The sequence below is a fragment of the Rhineura floridana genome, chromosome 3, assembly GCF_030035675.1.
Source record: "Rhineura floridana isolate rRhiFlo1 chromosome 3, rRhiFlo1.hap2, whole genome shotgun sequence".
Taxonomy (NCBI): Eukaryota; Metazoa; Chordata; class Lepidosauria; order Squamata; family Rhineuridae; genus Rhineura; species Rhineura floridana.
The window spans coordinates 108,930,439-108,947,334 of NC_084482.1; the positions used below are offsets into that span (position 1 = coordinate 108,930,439).

At 41.7% G+C, this 16,896-nt stretch overlaps 1 protein-coding gene across 2 annotated transcripts in view; it reads right to left on the bottom strand.

The window, feature by feature from the left end:
• Positions 1–14,696, bottom strand: part of GFPT2 (glutamine-fructose-6-phosphate transaminase 2) — a 34,580-nt gene extending 19,884 nt beyond the window's left edge. The window contains exons 1-9 of one of the 2 annotated variants that reach the window (XM_061617287.1): positions 14,451–14,696; positions 6,025–6,132; positions 4,625–4,723; positions 3,496–3,621; positions 3,282–3,340; positions 2,344–2,478; positions 1,031–1,092; positions 694–773; positions 51–168 (exon numbers count right to left, since the gene is read on the bottom strand). In XM_061617287.1, coding sequence (XP_061473271.1) covers positions 51–168; positions 694–773; positions 1,031–1,092; positions 2,344–2,478; positions 3,282–3,340; positions 3,496–3,621; positions 4,625–4,723; positions 6,025–6,132; positions 14,451–14,457 — 794 coding nt within the window. In that variant the 5' untranslated portion in view covers positions 14,458–14,696. Of the gene's footprint in view, positions 1–50; positions 169–693; positions 774–1,030; positions 1,093–2,343; positions 2,479–3,281; positions 3,341–3,495; positions 3,622–4,624; positions 4,724–6,024; positions 6,133–13,905; positions 14,279–14,450 lie in introns of those variants that run through there. The other variant, XM_061617288.1, reaches the window with a different exon arrangement.
• Between the last annotated feature and the right edge of the window lie 2,200 nt (positions 14,697–16,896).

Sequence of the window (16,896 nt, forward strand, 5' to 3'; positions counted from 1 at the left end):
TAAGAACCAAACCGCTACTGCTAACATACATCGCCCATGTTTTGAGTCACCTTGCATCTGAAGCAAAGAAAAATTCAACTGCTTTATCTCCAACAGCATGAAGGCAGGTAGAACTATCCAGTCTTTTCATTCGTGTTTTGCATCTGTTCTTTACGTTTTCAATGTTACCTGCCAATTAAAAAAAATCCACACAAATAATCAAGATCAAGTTGAAATACAGAATTCTAGCTGTTTGAAAACAGGTGTATTTAACCTTATACATCACAAAGGAATTAGGAAAACAAAACAAAAGGGATGATCTAGCCATAGTTTAGATTTCAATGGCAGAAAGCTTAATTTTGGCATGTACATAACTTGAAATTCTAATAAACAGATGTGTAAGTCCCCTTTGTAATGCATTATCATGTTTTGACTTCCAGTGTTCTGAATTTACTGAATACACTCAGTTGACTTTATTTAAAAAATGAACCATATTTGCATGTTAATTTCAGTGTGTCATATCAACCAACAAGTTCCATTTTGAGCATCCATAGAGTGCTGTGTAGTACAGAAGTAGCTACATGTCTATCTGTGGGGCTAATAGTATCACAAGCATTTTTTGGTGTTCAACAAAGTCTCACTTCCTCAACAATTCCTGAATCAATTCCTTAACAAAAATAACTCATGTATGGTTATAACGCTTTAACAACTTACATGTTCTATATAAGATGGGAATTTGTTCAGTGGAAAGCTTAGATTCACTTCTAACTCCAATAAGTAGAGGACTCCCCCTCCTGTCAAATAATGTAACAGGCAAATTAGTTATATAGCTTTTATGAAGAATAAGCTGTAACTATAGGCATTCCTGTTTCAAACAAAAAAAACTATCAGAGACCTTTCCTGCGTGTAAGTCCCATATAATGGTAGAAAAATCAGTTGTCTGTTAAAATGAAAAACCCTCTTTAAATATCAAAAATCATAGAGCTTGCATATATCCTCAGCTTCTCTTAGGCTATACACATATTCCTGAGCACAAAACACTTTTACTAACCTGGTAGCAATAGCTTCTCCTGGGTAATGGATACTTTTGAAAACCAATGCAAAAGCTCCTTCCTGGCAAGGGAAAAATTAAACGTTAATAAGTATAAAGCAAGAATCACATCAGCAATAGCTACACACTGAGTAAGATAATGCCTATTATCTCTCATGATTCCTCCAGAAAAAAATTTTTTTTGTCATTCTGTATCAAGAAACTGTCAGAAACAAAGGAACAGTACAAAATGAAAAAGTAAAAAATACATTCCATCCAACAAGTCAGCAATGCTATATATACCTTTGTGGGATGAATCTCCATTGAAATCAGTCAAGTCAGACTGTCAAGACTGACAGACTGACTTCTGAGTAAAGAGAGATGAAGGAATGAACTGTCCTAAATTGACAATGGGAGAAAATGTACTCTTTACATTCAACTCTGGGATCCATGGATCCACGGCTATTAAACAACCAGAAAACTTTAGATATATTAAGTACAAGTTTGAGAACTATAGACAAAAGAAAGATGGTGAATGCAGGATTGCACTCTGGCTCTTCCAGTTTGATAGTTTCATAGGAAAAGAAAATCACGGTAAGAAATACTACTTTACTGTTTCTCCTCAGGATCTACATCTCAACCCTAACCTGCAGGCACATCTGTGTAACAAGATGCTATTCTTATGAAAAACAAAAGCAAGATATAACTAGGAATTGAAAGCCATTTCTTTACAGTGTTCCAAGCAAAACAAAACTGAGTAGTTCTTTCTACATTCTAACTTTATACAGTTCTGGACACCACACTTTAAGAAGGATGCAGATAAACTGGAATGGGTTCAGAGGAGGGCAATGAGGATGATCAGGGGACTGGAAACAAAGCCCTGTGAGGAGAGACTGAACGAACTGGGCATGTTTAGCCTTGAGAAGAGAAGACTGGCGGGGGGGGGGGGAGATATGATAGCACTGTACTTGAAAGGTTGTCACACAGAGGATGGCCAGGATCTCTTCTTGATTGTCCCAGAGTGCAGGGCATAGAACAATGGGCTGAAGTTTGAGGAAGCCAGATTTCAACTAAACATTGGGAAAACTTCCTGTTAGAATGGTACAACAATGGAACCAATTACCTAGGGAGGTGGTGGGCTCTCCAACACTGGAGATGTTCAAGAGGAAGCTGGACAGCCACCTGTTGGGTAGCTTTAAGCTGGATTCCTGCATTGGGCAAGGGGTTGGACTCAATGGCCTTATAGGCCCCTTCTAACCTACGATTCTATGAAAAGTAATTCAATATTGCCTTAAATATTCTTTATTATAGAAAATAGAGAATTCCTCACTCACCAACTGCTGAATGACTCTCTCAACCAAGGCAGAAAAACGAATGTCTTCCGTCTCCCTGTTATCATACACATATTTGATCAGCTTTGGAATGGTTTCAGTATCTGTTTCAGATTCAAACTCATAACCTTTGGTCTCCTGGAACAGTTTTTTTAAAAACAAAATTAGTTCTGGCTTTTAAATTTGTATACAACATAATCTAGTGCCATCTACTGTCAAGATCATCATTACCATCCTTCTTACCACCCACCAAAAATCACATTTTCAAGCTAGAGACACTTCATTTATACTGCAGTCCTATACACACTTGCCTAGGAGTAAGCCTCATTGAACACAGTTGGACTTACTTCCAAGTAAACTCTGTAACAGCCCGTAAGAAGACAGCTTAATCATGAGTCCTGGTTAGAGTTTGTGGTTACTGAGGAGATTGTATAACCTCAAGTCTGGTTTGGATGACACACTAAGCCAAACATTGGCTCACCTTATCATGGCATGGCAGCAAGAAGGACCAGGGAGAAGCAAAGTCAGTGTGAGCTTCTCTCTGTGAGCCTGCATATTTGCGTGGTCTCACTAAGCCAAGATTTATTTATAGAATTTATTAGTCGCCCATCTGGCTGGCTGTCCAGCCACTCTGGGCGACATACAACATAGGCATATAATACCTAGACATTGAAAATCAAAAAACAATAAAGATAAAATCTAGCCCACCCCAAAAGCCTGCCTGAAGAGCCAGGTCTTCAAGGCCTGGCAGAAACTCATCATGGAAGGGGCATGGCGGAGATCATTTGAGAGGGAGTTCCACAGGGTGGGGGCCACAACTGAAAAAGCCTTCTTTGGCTTAGTGTGTCATGTGAACCAGGCCACAGCATGAAAGCTAATCATGCCACAGGGTTGAAATGGCACAAAAATATTTTGGGACATTCAGTTGTTATTAAGCTTACCAAAAACTTCCTTAGATCTTTGTAATTTGTAATGATCCCATTATGGATAACAACAAATTCTGAAAGGGAGAAATAAGAAAACACACAAAAAAAGGTAAGAGCAAACCTTAACGCCTTAATTCAATCAGGGCTTTAAAGCCATTTTTTAAAATGGCACTTTTAATATGCAATTCCAGATTTTTAAAATTAAAAAAAAAAAACAGAAGGTACCTACCATTGCTTTTATCTGATCGTTGTGGGTGACTGTTCACTGCATTTGGTACTCCATGAGTTGCCCAACGAGTGTGAGCAATACCAAAATGTGTCTCAAAATCTGCCTTTAAGTCCAGACCTTCTTGTTCTGTATAGGAGAAACACACAAATAAATTCCAACATATCTGAACTCCATATAGCAAAAGGGCAATAACTTCTTTCTAAAAAAGAAAAAGTAATTGTCTGGAAAACACTTTATAAAAGGCTAGCTATAAAACTGTTTAATTTTTCACTGTAGTTAATGGAATACATCAGTTCATAATGGGCTTTTTGTTGTTGCTGCAATTAGACATAAGAGAAATCGTGAACAATTGTTGTGCCTCTTAAATCCATTTGCATTAAGTACTGAAGAATGGGTAGACAATGACTATTAAGCTATGTTCTACCTCCACTGTCAAAGGCAGTGTGCCTCTGAATACCAGTTGCTGGGGTACACAAGCAGAGAGAGTGCTGCTGCATGCAGGGTCTGCTTGCAGGCTTCCCATAGGCATCTGGTTGGCCATTGTGAGAACAGGATGCTGAACTAGATGGACCTTCCTATGTTTCTACAGCAAACTGCAGCATACATGTGACACATGGCAATGGAAGCAGAGTTTTGTGTCATATCTTGACAGAAGCAGAGGGGCCTGGGCCTATCTACACAGAGTCAGGGGTTCATTCTTGTCTGTTCTTTCTGTGCTGTTACCACCTCCCCAGCTCAGCAGTCTAGACCTGAAATTACATCAAGACGTAGTGTGGGGTGGGGGGCACTGTCTCATATTGACCTCAGCTTCTAGTATGCAATACTATATACACACGTAACTCACCTTCTCCACTCCTAACAATCTAATGGCTGTTATGTAGTAACAATATTGCTATACATGTGTATTCAATCAAGTAAGAATTATACTAAAGAGGTTGGAAAGTGTCAAGGGTGGGATACACAAACAGGACAGATTGAGTTCTGGTTCAGGGTGTAAATATAGCCCTATGCACAGTTACAAGGCTGTAACTCCACTGAAGCACTACATCTGAGGAAACACACTTATATGGCCACTCATGCAAGACTGGACATAAATACACAAAAATGCACAAAAATATTGTATACTAACTTTGCAGCTCTTCATCAAGGGCCTTTACTTTTCCTCTTTTCTTGACTAATTTAATGTACCTTTCCTTATCTTCATTATTATTCCCATCAACTGCAACACCTGAAACACACAACACAACTTATACAGTTGTATTTAACATTTGGGATAAACGTTTAGTTACATGGCAGTGTGGCTTACAAAACAAGATGGATGTTTAGACAACAGGAGTACTGCCTGGATTACATTAGCTGGGGGAGGGGGAAGGCAAGGTTACAAGCTCCAATGGACTTAAAAGCAGCAAAAATAAAATCACCTCAGGGCATTTGGGTAAGCCCAATGAAAGTCATTAGCTGTGGGGCAAGTATGGAGAAGGAGAAATGCAAAAAGTAAAGACAACACTTTTCAAAAAGTGCCACTGAAATTTGGAAATTCTAGCTTGTTAGACTCTGTTCTCTTTGACATACATGGCAACACCACTTCTAGTAGGCCCTTCCCTGACTTTCCTAAACAGGAGTGGGGAACCTCCAGCCCATCAGGGAGGGAGCAAAGCGGGCTTCTTGGGGTAGAGTATTCCAAAGCTTGGGGGCCACAGCTGAAAAGGCCCTCTACCGCATGCCTGCTAGTCTATCTTTCATTCCAGCTACACAGAGGAGACCAGAGACATATTATCTTAAATCACAGGCAGGTACATATGGGCATAAGCGGTCCCTCAGGTACATTAGTCCAAGGCCATTTGGAGCTTTAAAGTTCAAAACCAGCATTTTGAATTGGGCCCGGAAACAAACGAGGAGCCAATGGAGTCAAGAAAGCACAGGGGTGATATGATCCTCACACTGTGATCCAGTTAATATTCTGGCTGCTGCATTTTGAACCAACAGCAATTGCCAAACCATCTTCAAAGGCAGCCCCACGTAGAGTGCATTACAGTAATCAAGCCTCAATGTCATCAACATGTATGTCACTGCCCAGCATAATGAGGTTTGGATTGCTCTGCCAAGCTTTAATTAATCAGCCAAGATGGCGGCAGAGGCTTCAGCCCCTTAGGGAAACCTCAGCCGCCATCTTTGTTAAGGGCACTGCAGTGTGTGCAACAGCAGAACAAGGTAGTAAGGGAATGGCGGAGCCCCAAAGCTCTCGCCATGCGATCCACGGCAGCGATCCTCAGGGGTCTCTCTAGCCCCAGGGGCCCTCGGGCCAGTGCCCCACCTGGCTGCCCTTTGGAACTGGCCCTGCTCCTTTATATACCTATCAACTAAAATATCACTTCATGCATGTGACCAAGTGGGCTTGAGTGCACCAAAGCTTACCTCATAAAAATGTATTAGTATTTAAGGTACCACAAGACTCTTTGTTCTTTTTGCTGCATGAAACTAACTCAACTACCACTCTGCAAACTGTTCACAACAAGATTGTTTACATACCTGCAGAATCATATCCCCTGTATTCTAGTCTTTGTAGCCCTTTTATTAGCATTTCAAATATCTCCTTTCTGGTCCGAGGCACTCTGTAATTCAGATATGCAAAGATTCCTGTTGGGTAAAAGGTGGTAAAAAGAAGAATGGTAAGCCCATACTTTGGTATGTTTGCATAATAACTCAGAAGTAAATATAAAGTCCCATAACCTCAAAGCTCTACTGTAAAACATTTTGCAACAAATCCCGCAAGGTCCTGTCACCACAGAGGGTATTTTCCCTTCTCCTTTTGGTGCTCAGATGAAGTATGTTACACAATTAAGTAACCATCTTTAGAATTTGACCACCCTCCTCAATAATTGATACAGTATCATGCAGTTTTAGCCAATACCAAGGATTTATTTCACTTTAGTGACATTCCCAACTCAGGACACAAATGAACCAAGTTTGTTCTATGACTGGCTGTGATGTTCTTGTGTTTCTGGAATTACCACCTCCTGATTCTGAAACACCTGGATCGAAAATCCCCAGGAAGTCCGTCTCAGCCTGGGTCAGCTGTACCCTCTGAACCCACCACCTTTTCTCTAAAAGGTGACCACTGGTGTTATTTGTCTGTAAAATAGATATAGGTATAGGTACAGAATAGGACCTTAGGATGGTAGCACTCTTGACCAAGCTGACACATGGGATTTTGAATCAAACTTTCAAGATGTCAAATGTGATAGTAAATGAGTAAGTTGTTATTGTCCCTATCCTACCCCACTAATCTCAATGAAATCATCCCCGAAGACCCACAGCCCTTCTAATTAGATGTTCTCTTCTTGATCCCTAATCCTAGTTACCTCTAACTGGCCAACCCCAAAGGCTTTTCTCTTCAAAACTCCCCTCGGAATTCTCACTCACGCCTCCTCCCACCTGTCAGTCATACCTCATCTGCACTTACTAACATTCTATTAACACTTTCTTACCTGAACACAATTTATACAATCTTACTTGAACCAGTTTTAAACATATAAATAATTCTGATTTTGTTACTCTGGGATACTAGTCAATTGACTGATTAAATACAGTTAACTGACCAAATAAATGACTGCCTATTATTTGACCATAGTCAAATATACCATGAAGTCAAGGACACCAATTGGGGTGGAAACTTATTACAATATAATGTCATTTATTACCAAGGCCAGGTAACTGTTTCACTCTTAACAGTTAAATTTTTTTTTTAAATTAGCATAGTATCAAACTAGTTGATGATTAACAGCAATCCAAATCAGCTTTGGATGAGGTGATAAGAGTCCCTCTGCCCAGCCAAACTCTATCAGCCTCCACCAAGAAGTGTCCCAACGCACCCACTCAAACAATGCGCAGGTGGAAGTAGTGCCAACCGTATCCCTGTTGGCAATAGTCAGGAGAAATCCCCCAAATGGGGCTTTGGGGAGCAGGGAGGAGATTGAGCTGGGCCTATAAAAGATCTTCTGGAACCCTTTTGTAGCTCTTTGCGAGCCTTTTTACTGTTCGTGCCTGGTAGCTGCTATAACTAAAAGGCATTTTTTTCCCTTCCCCTCCCACCTTCCACCCTGGCCAGTGCAAGCAGCATAGCTGTGGATTCATAAGTGGCTATGCCATTCCCTTAAGCTCTGCTGCTACTGGTCAGGAGCTTGAATCTTTTCTTTTTTGGCTGGATAAAGTTAATGCTTCAAAAACAGTTGGCCATTATTTAACAATATTTGGCCACTCAGTTGATGGGTAGAGCAATCCAATTTGCGGGTGGCTGGCAGGAGTGAAGCTGGTGGAGACGGAGCTGGTGGAAGGGGTTGCCACATCCAGCTGCCACTTGGAGGCCTCTTGGCAGGGAGGATGCTGGCTGTGACGGCAGGGCGCAACAGAAGGAAACAACCCCTTTTCCCAGCATACCAACTGCTGCAACTGAGGGCCACAGGAGGGACATGGATATCATGCAAGTCCTCCTGGCCCTCCTCTGACAACCCCCCCCCAGAACATCCCTTTTGCAGCCCTTCTGCTGGCTTCCCTTATGCCAGGCTAGGCTTTCCTAGCGCCGGGACCCAGGTCTGCCAGATTGAACTTGCCTCAGGTCGGTGTAAACAGCAGTTGGATTGCACCCTAAATAATTTTGACTAGTCCAAATTCCCAAATCTAACTTGTTCAAATAGACCTTTAAAAACTGTGATGTATTGATCACACTATTCTTTTTCCTTTCCTTTTTTCATTCTTCCTCCCCGATGTGAAATCTTTATGATGACACTCCAATAGGAATTGGCTACAACAGGTTTAACATGAATTTTTGTAGTCTGACAAGCATATCGTACTTGAAAGTTTCTATATACTGTACTGCCTTGTTTGTAGCTGATTTTGTTATGATTAATTTCCTTGTTACATAAAATGAAATGATAAAATAATGAATAAATAAGTGAGAATAAAGGAGAGAGCATGATATCATTTTGTATTCAAATCTGAAGCTACACGTCATAAATATGCATCATCTAACACCAGAAGGGTGTGTTCGTTTGAAACCAGCGTTAGGCTGCAATTCCCCACCTCTCAAAAGTAACACAAAGGGTATCTTTTGACAGTGGACCTGAACTGGAAACTTAAGAATATAACTGGTATTTCACAGATCTGTTAGGGAGCCACACAAACATATATTCAAGACTTTTGTGGTTTTTGTCTGGTTTCTGTTAAAACATACCAGTAATGCTGCCAAACAGTAACATAAATGTTGCCCTGAGATAACAAGAAAATACCCTAAGTTTATGGCTATTAACATTTATTCCATGAGCTTAGCTCAAGTTCTTTGCTACTTTCTCAGAACAGTATCTTAAATACTTTTTGCACATCCTCAATTCAAAAACAGCAGACTTTTGCTATTTTCTGAACCAGTGTTTTACAATGCACAACATTATGTCTTTATCCATGTGTCACTCTAGGAAAGGCCTCTTTGAGGGATCTATCCACAATGCAGCCAGTGTGCTGTGATTGGTAAAGGTTCCTTGTTTATACTGAACTCTAGCACTGCTCCTATTTATGCATACCAGGAGACTCAGAAACCACTAGAGACTTCACTGAAAATGATAGCAGCAGCCTGGGCTGCCAAGGAATATATTAGATTCTTTGGGCCATGGAAAAGAAATTTCACTTTCAAACACACACACATTCTACTGTGCCTTCTATTAATTTATTAACTGCTCCCTTTCAACACATGAAGGCCAAAATCCAACACAGAGTGAAAACCATTAAATGTCAATGGGCTTACCGCTGTATTAGACTCTTTGCCAAGTTCTATACTGCTTCTTATTAAATGCATCCCCCTCCTCATGTACTTCCTATCACAAACAGATTGTCCTCTCTCCTGTAATTGGGTTTATGTGCTGCTCACCTGGATGCTGTGAGGACATTAGGAATTGTTTAGAAATAGCCTAGATTTTAGAGCAAGACAATTTGAATTTGCCAGTGGTAAAATCAAACTACTAATCAGGCCAGGATCTGAACTTCAGCGGCCTATGAATCAGATGAGGAGTTTTTATTTGGAGGGGAATATTTTTTTTACTTTTTCAAAAATAATATTTCTATGACGTCAGTCACAAATGTTAAATATTTGGAACCAGACCTTTCCTTTCCCAAAATTGAAGCATGATATTGTTTTATCATAATTATATATTTTTAAAAAAATAAAACACAAGGTCATTTTTGGTTTGAGCTTCTAGGATGAATTGCAAGTACACTTTAAAGCTTCTTTTCTAGCTTTCTCATTACCTTTCATAAGTGCCAGCATTAGAGGGGGAAAGGAGCTTAAATTTGATAAACTATTTTCCAAGTTTACATCTAGGACCTAGACCCTAGGTGACAGCAAAAACAATGAAGAATTCCATGGCAACTTGAAGACAAACAGATTGTGGCATAAGTTCATGTGCTTTTAGGAATCAATGTGAACAACATGCAATGCAATATTTAGCTGTACCATAAACCCGTTATTGTTGACGACGTCATTTCCCTTTCAACCTCATTATCTTATTTCTTAGATTTATACCCCACTTCCAAGCTAAAGCTCCTGAACCACAGCTTCATCTCACAGTCTTCAGCATGTTGTAAATACTCCTCCTTAGAACTGACTTAATCATTTGGTTTGATTAAACAAAGAAAAAAAAGTTTCTTTTAAATGATTGTACAGCAGTAATTCTCTACGGGAAAGACTCTCAAATTACAAAGAGGAGTGATGGAAAGAGCCTGCTGGCACTTGAAAAACTAAAGTTCAAGCAGAGAGTCAGTTAGAAGTTGTACAACCTAATCTTTGTTTAAGGCTCCTTCTTTTATCACTCATCAAGGCTTTGAAGTTTTTGCTTCCTCTTTCAGGAATGCAACTGGTTGGTAAAGAAAGGATCCTTGAGAGTTTTCAGTGGGGAAATTCCACAGGAATGTCAGTGCTTGTAGTTATTTTACCAGGATGAAGATAGGGGTGTCTTGTACTTTGAGTCTAACAAGTAGTGTCAGGACTCCCCTTCAGTTTTTAAATATGTCTTGCCAAGAGCATTTTGGGTCCTCCTTGCTTCCATTTATCTTCTGCAATGAAAACAGTCTCCTTACGCTGGCCCATCTCCCTGTAATTCCATTTGATTATTCTCCAGCTGCTATAGCTACTTTGTTTCTCTGTTGTTCTTAGGAAGTAGTGCATCTTCAATTGTACCAATGTCATAATCACTGAAGAGTAGAGTTGGAAGGGGCCTATAAGGCCATCAAATCCAACCCCCTGCTCAATGCCAATGTCAATCTCTTGCAGATAATTTGACAAACTGACCAGTCTCCAATACTCAGTTACTCACTGTAAGGTTAAACATCTCAATGTGAAAGCCGTGAAATACATGTATTACAGCAGCATGCACCTATGTGCCATTTTCAGGCACATCACTGAACTCTTAACCTTTAATCCAGTTCAACAGCCTTTTAAGAAGAGTTAGTCAAATTCATTCAACGGTCATTTAGCCATGATCACTAACAGAACCCTCTTGTTCAGAGGCAGTACCTCTAGATGTTGTTGAAGTCCACACCTGTCTTCTCCGACCACTGGCCCTGCTGGTAGCAGCTGATGGGAGTTGGAATTCCACAACTTCCAGATGGTCACAGGCTCCCCATCCTCTCAAATGCTGGAGGGCAAACCAAGGGGGGGGCTGTTGCGTTCAACTCCTGTTTGCAAACTTCACAGAAGCATCTGCCCAGATCAGCCTTTACCAACCTAGTACCCTCCAGATATTTTGGACTACAACTCCCATCAGCCCCAGCCAGCACAGCACCAGGATGGCAAAGGTTGGCTTAGGTGCAATCAAGCTGGGCTGCTCTCATGTTCTAAGTCCCACCTGTAGTAATAATGCTGGCTGACACTCAGATTTTTCTCATTTTCCCTTCAAAGCTTATTTCATTGAGCTCACTGATAATTTTTCCACAAAAGAATGTCACAATAATACACCATGTCCAATCCAGCTTGGTGTTAATCATATGTAGTATGGAAGTATGGATTGTCTTCAAGTCAATTCCGACTTATAGCGACCCTATGTATAGGGTTTTCATGGTAAGCAGTATTCAGAGGGGGTTTACCATTGCCTTCATCTGAGGCTGAGAGGCAGTGACTGGCCCAAAGTCACCCAGTGAGCTTCATGGCTGTGTGGGGATTCAAACCCTGGTCTCCCAGGTCGCCAGTCCTCTGTTAAAATTATTTTAAATATATGGCATTTTAACATATTATATAGGGTTTTTCTAATTTACAAAACAAATAATATATTTTAAACTTCTTATGTAGCTGGGCCTGTTTTGCCATGAGTATTTTAAATGGAGTTTTAGCTATTAGCAGGAATCTTTCCTTCTCCACTTCCAGTGACATTTTTGGAACAGAGTTCTTATTTACATATTCTTTTTACATCACCAAAATTGTCTGGTTGCTACGGCAGCAGTGATGGGTGTTAAAAAAGCTGAGTGCTCTGAAATCACACCATACTCGTTGCTACTTCATACTGAGTCAGCTATACACTCCTTAGTTAAAACTTGATTGAACAGTGCAATACCCCTATTTCCTAATCTACAACTACAGATGTGTTACTTTATTTAGTATTATTTCCATTTCTAGTTATAGAATCTTGAAATAGTAACCAATTGTAACACCGGTCATTCTGGATCAGATTTCCTTTAGCATGGTACAGTCATTCAGAGCAATTTGGATGGGTCAGTTACGCTAGAACAGAATCTTCTGATACAGATAAAAAAGGTACTTCTTGTTCACCTTTAAAAGAGAACTCATTGGTTCAAGTGAATTGGAAGTGTGGGCAATTTCCTGTTCTGAAAGTACGGATCTGAAGGAGGCCATCTACATTCAGCTCTGGAAGTCATGTCCAATCCAAATTCTCATATATATGCTCAGGCATTTAGGGCTGTATTCAACACAGCGCTAAGGCAAATGTTCCAAAAGCACAAGATTTTCTCCTTGCGCAATTAAATATTCTCCCCCTCTCCTCCCTCTGTGTGCCCCTTAAATCTGTTCTGTGGGTTTCCCGAGCCCTCCAGAGCAGATTTGGGGATGGGGAGAGGGGGGAAAGTTCCATTGTTCTAGTAGTAATACTTACACTTAATCAATTATTTAGTTGAATACCACCTATAATGCACATCTACTGTCAAACAATCCCTTTTACTTTACTAAAATAATCTTCAGTATTCTTTGATTTTTTTTAACCATAGGATCATTCTCCCAAAATAATTCTTATTTACTCAGATATTCTGAGACAGCAATTATAATATAAAAACTGCAGCTACAGCTTTAGAGATCTGCTCATACAGCCTCTCTTCATATGGCTGGACACTTTTATCAGGATTATACCACTGTCGTATCAACAGTTTATCCCTTTTCAGATTTCAAAACTGCATTCAGTGAATGTGCATGGGGGGACATCATGGCAACAGGCTCTACCCCGATTAATTAAATACATGAACAGAGCCCTTATGTGCAGAAGGCTCTGCCCTTGCAATCAAGGGCTACCAAAGTGCATACAATTAAAACTCTTTTTTAAACATATGAACCAGGCTATTACCTGAAATTAACATAAACTGCAATACCATGTGCCTCTGCAAACCTTCCTAGAACAGGCCGAACAGTGGTGTGCAAAACTGACTTGTGTTCGTGCTGTGCGAGTCAGATGCCATGAACACAGTACAATCCACAAAGGGAGAGTACCTGGCCATCTGCATCACGTGAACTGTCTGAGTGAGCAGATTTCATGACCATTTAAACACTCGTTTTGTCTTATTTCGGGGAGCCCAGATTTCACCCCATTTTTACTTTCTTATTATAGGAAAGGTACACAGTAGGCATGAACTGAACATTTTAACATAGAATTCCACCAATGTCCCATTGAAATAAAACCATCAAAATACATTTTAATGATGAAGGAGAGATAAGCCTCTTGGGACCAGGAGGGAAAAGGAAACCTGAATGGGAAATTTCTTTTTGTGACTTTGATTCCAGTTTCCTTCAAGTAGTACAAAGGAGACTTTAACAGTTACTAATGCAGAAAAAGTTACCATCCAGAAACACTTTCATGAATGTGCATTAATTTCAATTAAAAGATCTTGGAACGCTAAGGCTGCATACACAACATACCCCTCCCCAAAAAAGAATCCTGTTAAGAGTGCTGGGAATTGTAGGTCGGGAGTAAACTACAGTTCCCAGGATTCTTGGGGGAGGGGAATGTGCTTCAAAGGTATAGGGTGTAAGCAGCCTAAGTGCGTAAGCTTGGACTTACCCGAGGCATTTAAAGGACAAAGTTATACTCTGAAAAGAAAGACAAAAGTTCTTCTTGTTCCTGCTGTTTTTGTGGCCCTTCCAATACGTACCCCATGAGAAGATGCATTAACCACAGCGAGCTACAAACAGCGCGGGTCATAAAACGTCTCCGCAAATAAACAAACCAGAACGTTGGAAGAAGGAAGAGCATTGTGCGCTCGCCTTGCAGCTTAATGGCTACCCAGAGGAAGCAGGGGGCACCGCAATATAAGGATCCGGATGGGGAATGAGGAAAAACTCGCATGAAGAAAGCATCTCTTTCTGTTGAGCTTTTGGGGGAGGGAGACAGGATGCTTTATTTTTCATTCCCCTTTCTAACTGCCTTGAAAATAAGATGACTCTGCAGCCCAAAATCTACGGACGTGTCCCCTCAAAATGGACGGGGGGAGGGCCCCTCTATTCTATTAGAACAGCAAGGCTCTTGCTCAGCAAGGAAGGTATTCCCCCTCCCTCTTCAGAATGGATATGCCCGCAGCCCTTTTCCGTGACGTATGGCTACTGCTGCTCCCTCTCCGCATCTAAAAGCACGCAGAGCAGCACGCAGAGCGGCACGGAACCAGCCCCCCGGGCCCTGCTCGCTCGCTCGCTCGCTCACCGCACATGGCTAATGCCCGCCGACGCGCGCAGACCCTTTTCTCGCGCAGACCCTTTTCTCGCGCCGACTCTCTCGCCAGGAAGAAACAACTCACACCGAGCCCAGCTACCCGTCACTCCTCTTTCTCCTCCGCCTGCCCCTTTATAACGTGACTTGGACCGGCCTCCCGGGCTGCTTCATTGGCTGAGAGCACGGGAGGGGAGGCAGTTGAGCATTGGGGAGGAGGGGGTCCCGGCTTCTTGCCGTCACCCTGAGGCAAAGTGTGGACAGGCAGGAGGCGGAAGCAGTCTCGTTGCTGCCTCAGCTGCCGCGCGGCTGTAGGCGGGCGCTCCCACCCTCGCTTTCAGCCGAGCTAGCTGCTGGAGGACACCATCATAAGAGCATAAGAAGAGCCTGCTGGATCAGGCCAGTGGCCCATCTTGTCCAGCATCCTGTTCTCACAGTGGCCAACCAGGTGCCTGGGGGAAGCCCGCAAGCAGGACCTGCGTGCAAGAACACTCTCCCCTCCTGAGGCTTTCGGCAACTGGTTTTCAGAAGCATGCTGCCTCTGACTAGGGTGGCAGAGCACAGCCATCATGGCTAGTAGCCATTGATAGCCCTGTCCTCCATGAATTTGTCTAGTCTTCTTTTAAAGCCATCCAAGCTGGTGGCCATTACTGCGTCTTGTGGGAGCAAATTCCATAGAGTTAACTATGCGCTGAGTAAAGAAGTACTTCCTTTTGTCTGTCCTGAATCTTCCAACATTCAGCTTCTTTGATTGTCCACGAGTTCTAGTATTATGAGAGAGGGAGAAGAACTTTTTTCTATCCACTTTCTCAATGCCATGCATAATTTTATACACTTCTATCATGTCTCCTCTGACCCGCCTTTTCTCTAAACTAAAAAGCCCCAAATACTGCAACCTTTCCTCATAAGGGAGTCGCTCCATCCCCTTGATCATTCTGGTTGCCCTCCTCTGAACCTTCTCCAACTCTATAATATCCTCTTTGAGATGAAGCGACCAGAACCAGAACTGGCCCAATTAGCATGGGCCATGTCAACCTAGTCCTGAGCTGACATGGCCAACAATAGTAACTGACGGTGCCTCATGCTCACTGCTAGTGGGCTTATTAACAACATGTATATTTTGCCTTACTTTCAAGGACTCAAAAGTGTATTTTAGTCTGGCAACAACAACCGTGTAAGGCAGGTTAGGCAGAGAGGGGAACATAGGAAGCTGCCTCATAGGCATAGTCGGTGCATCTTGCTCAGTACTGACTAGACAAGGGGTGGGCAGTCTTCTTGGATCCGCTTTCTTTTCTCACTAGAACTCCATGATTTACCAACCAGTGCCAGGTGCAAAAGACATGCAGTTAGAATGAAAGAACGGTTCCTCTGTGCGCCTTTTGAGCCTAGTGGATTTGCTTTCAGTACTGGAACTGAAATGAGTGCACAGTCCTTTCACACAAAAGACTACACCTGGGCAACTTTCTTCATTTCAGCAGTCTAATTTAGGCAGGAAAAGTCATTTTGTTGTTGCTGTGCTTAAACAACCAGGTGTCTGAAACACATGCTGATCTATTCTGTACCACCCAGAGATCTACCAGGAGATCCTGATCTACCCTCTGTCCACCCCTTGTCTACCCTGACTAGCAGTGGCTCTCCGAGACCTCAGAGATGGATATTTCCTAGCCCTATCTGGAGAAGCCAAGAATTGACCCTGGGGTTTTCTGCATTCAAATTATGTGCTGTACCATTGGGCTATAGCCTTTCATTGTAGAGATTAATGGTGAAGGCAGATAAACCCTTTCTAGACAATGAATCTGTAGATGCTGAACATGCTGTTGGGGGAGGAATGAGTGGGATCACAGTATCAAGCCTCGAACATACCAGTGTTCAGATTGCTATGTGAATAGCAGTCATTTTAATGATTGTTTTGTATGTTATATACTGCCCTGATAATTTGTAATAGGGCAATATATAAATACTTTTATAAAATAAATTAAAAAATAAGCACATAGAGTCTGTTCAGATAGCAGACAATGTGCTAGGCTGGGGGACCTGCGAATCCCACTCCCCTGCCCCTGCCCATGCTCATTTGGTCTGAAGAAAAGGATACAAACATTCTAAACTGTGGGGAAGGTTGAATGTTCATTGCATTCCAAAGCATTTATTTTCAGGGCAAAGAAAGTATATTCAAACTGCTTTCATTCTGCACTCATATTGCCCTGAAGTTCTAGAAGCACCAATTGCACCACTGGCTTCATCACACTAGCCAATAGCCTGGATGTACATTCAGAAAAGGAAGCATTTCCTTGAGCATGGATAATTGTATAACTTATATAACCAACTTAATGAAATTCAGTACTACAACATAGTAGTCGTGGCTGCTACTTTAGATGGTTTTTAAAAAGGGCTAGAGATAAATTCATAGCAGATCCACTGATAGTTATGAGCCAAGCTAAAT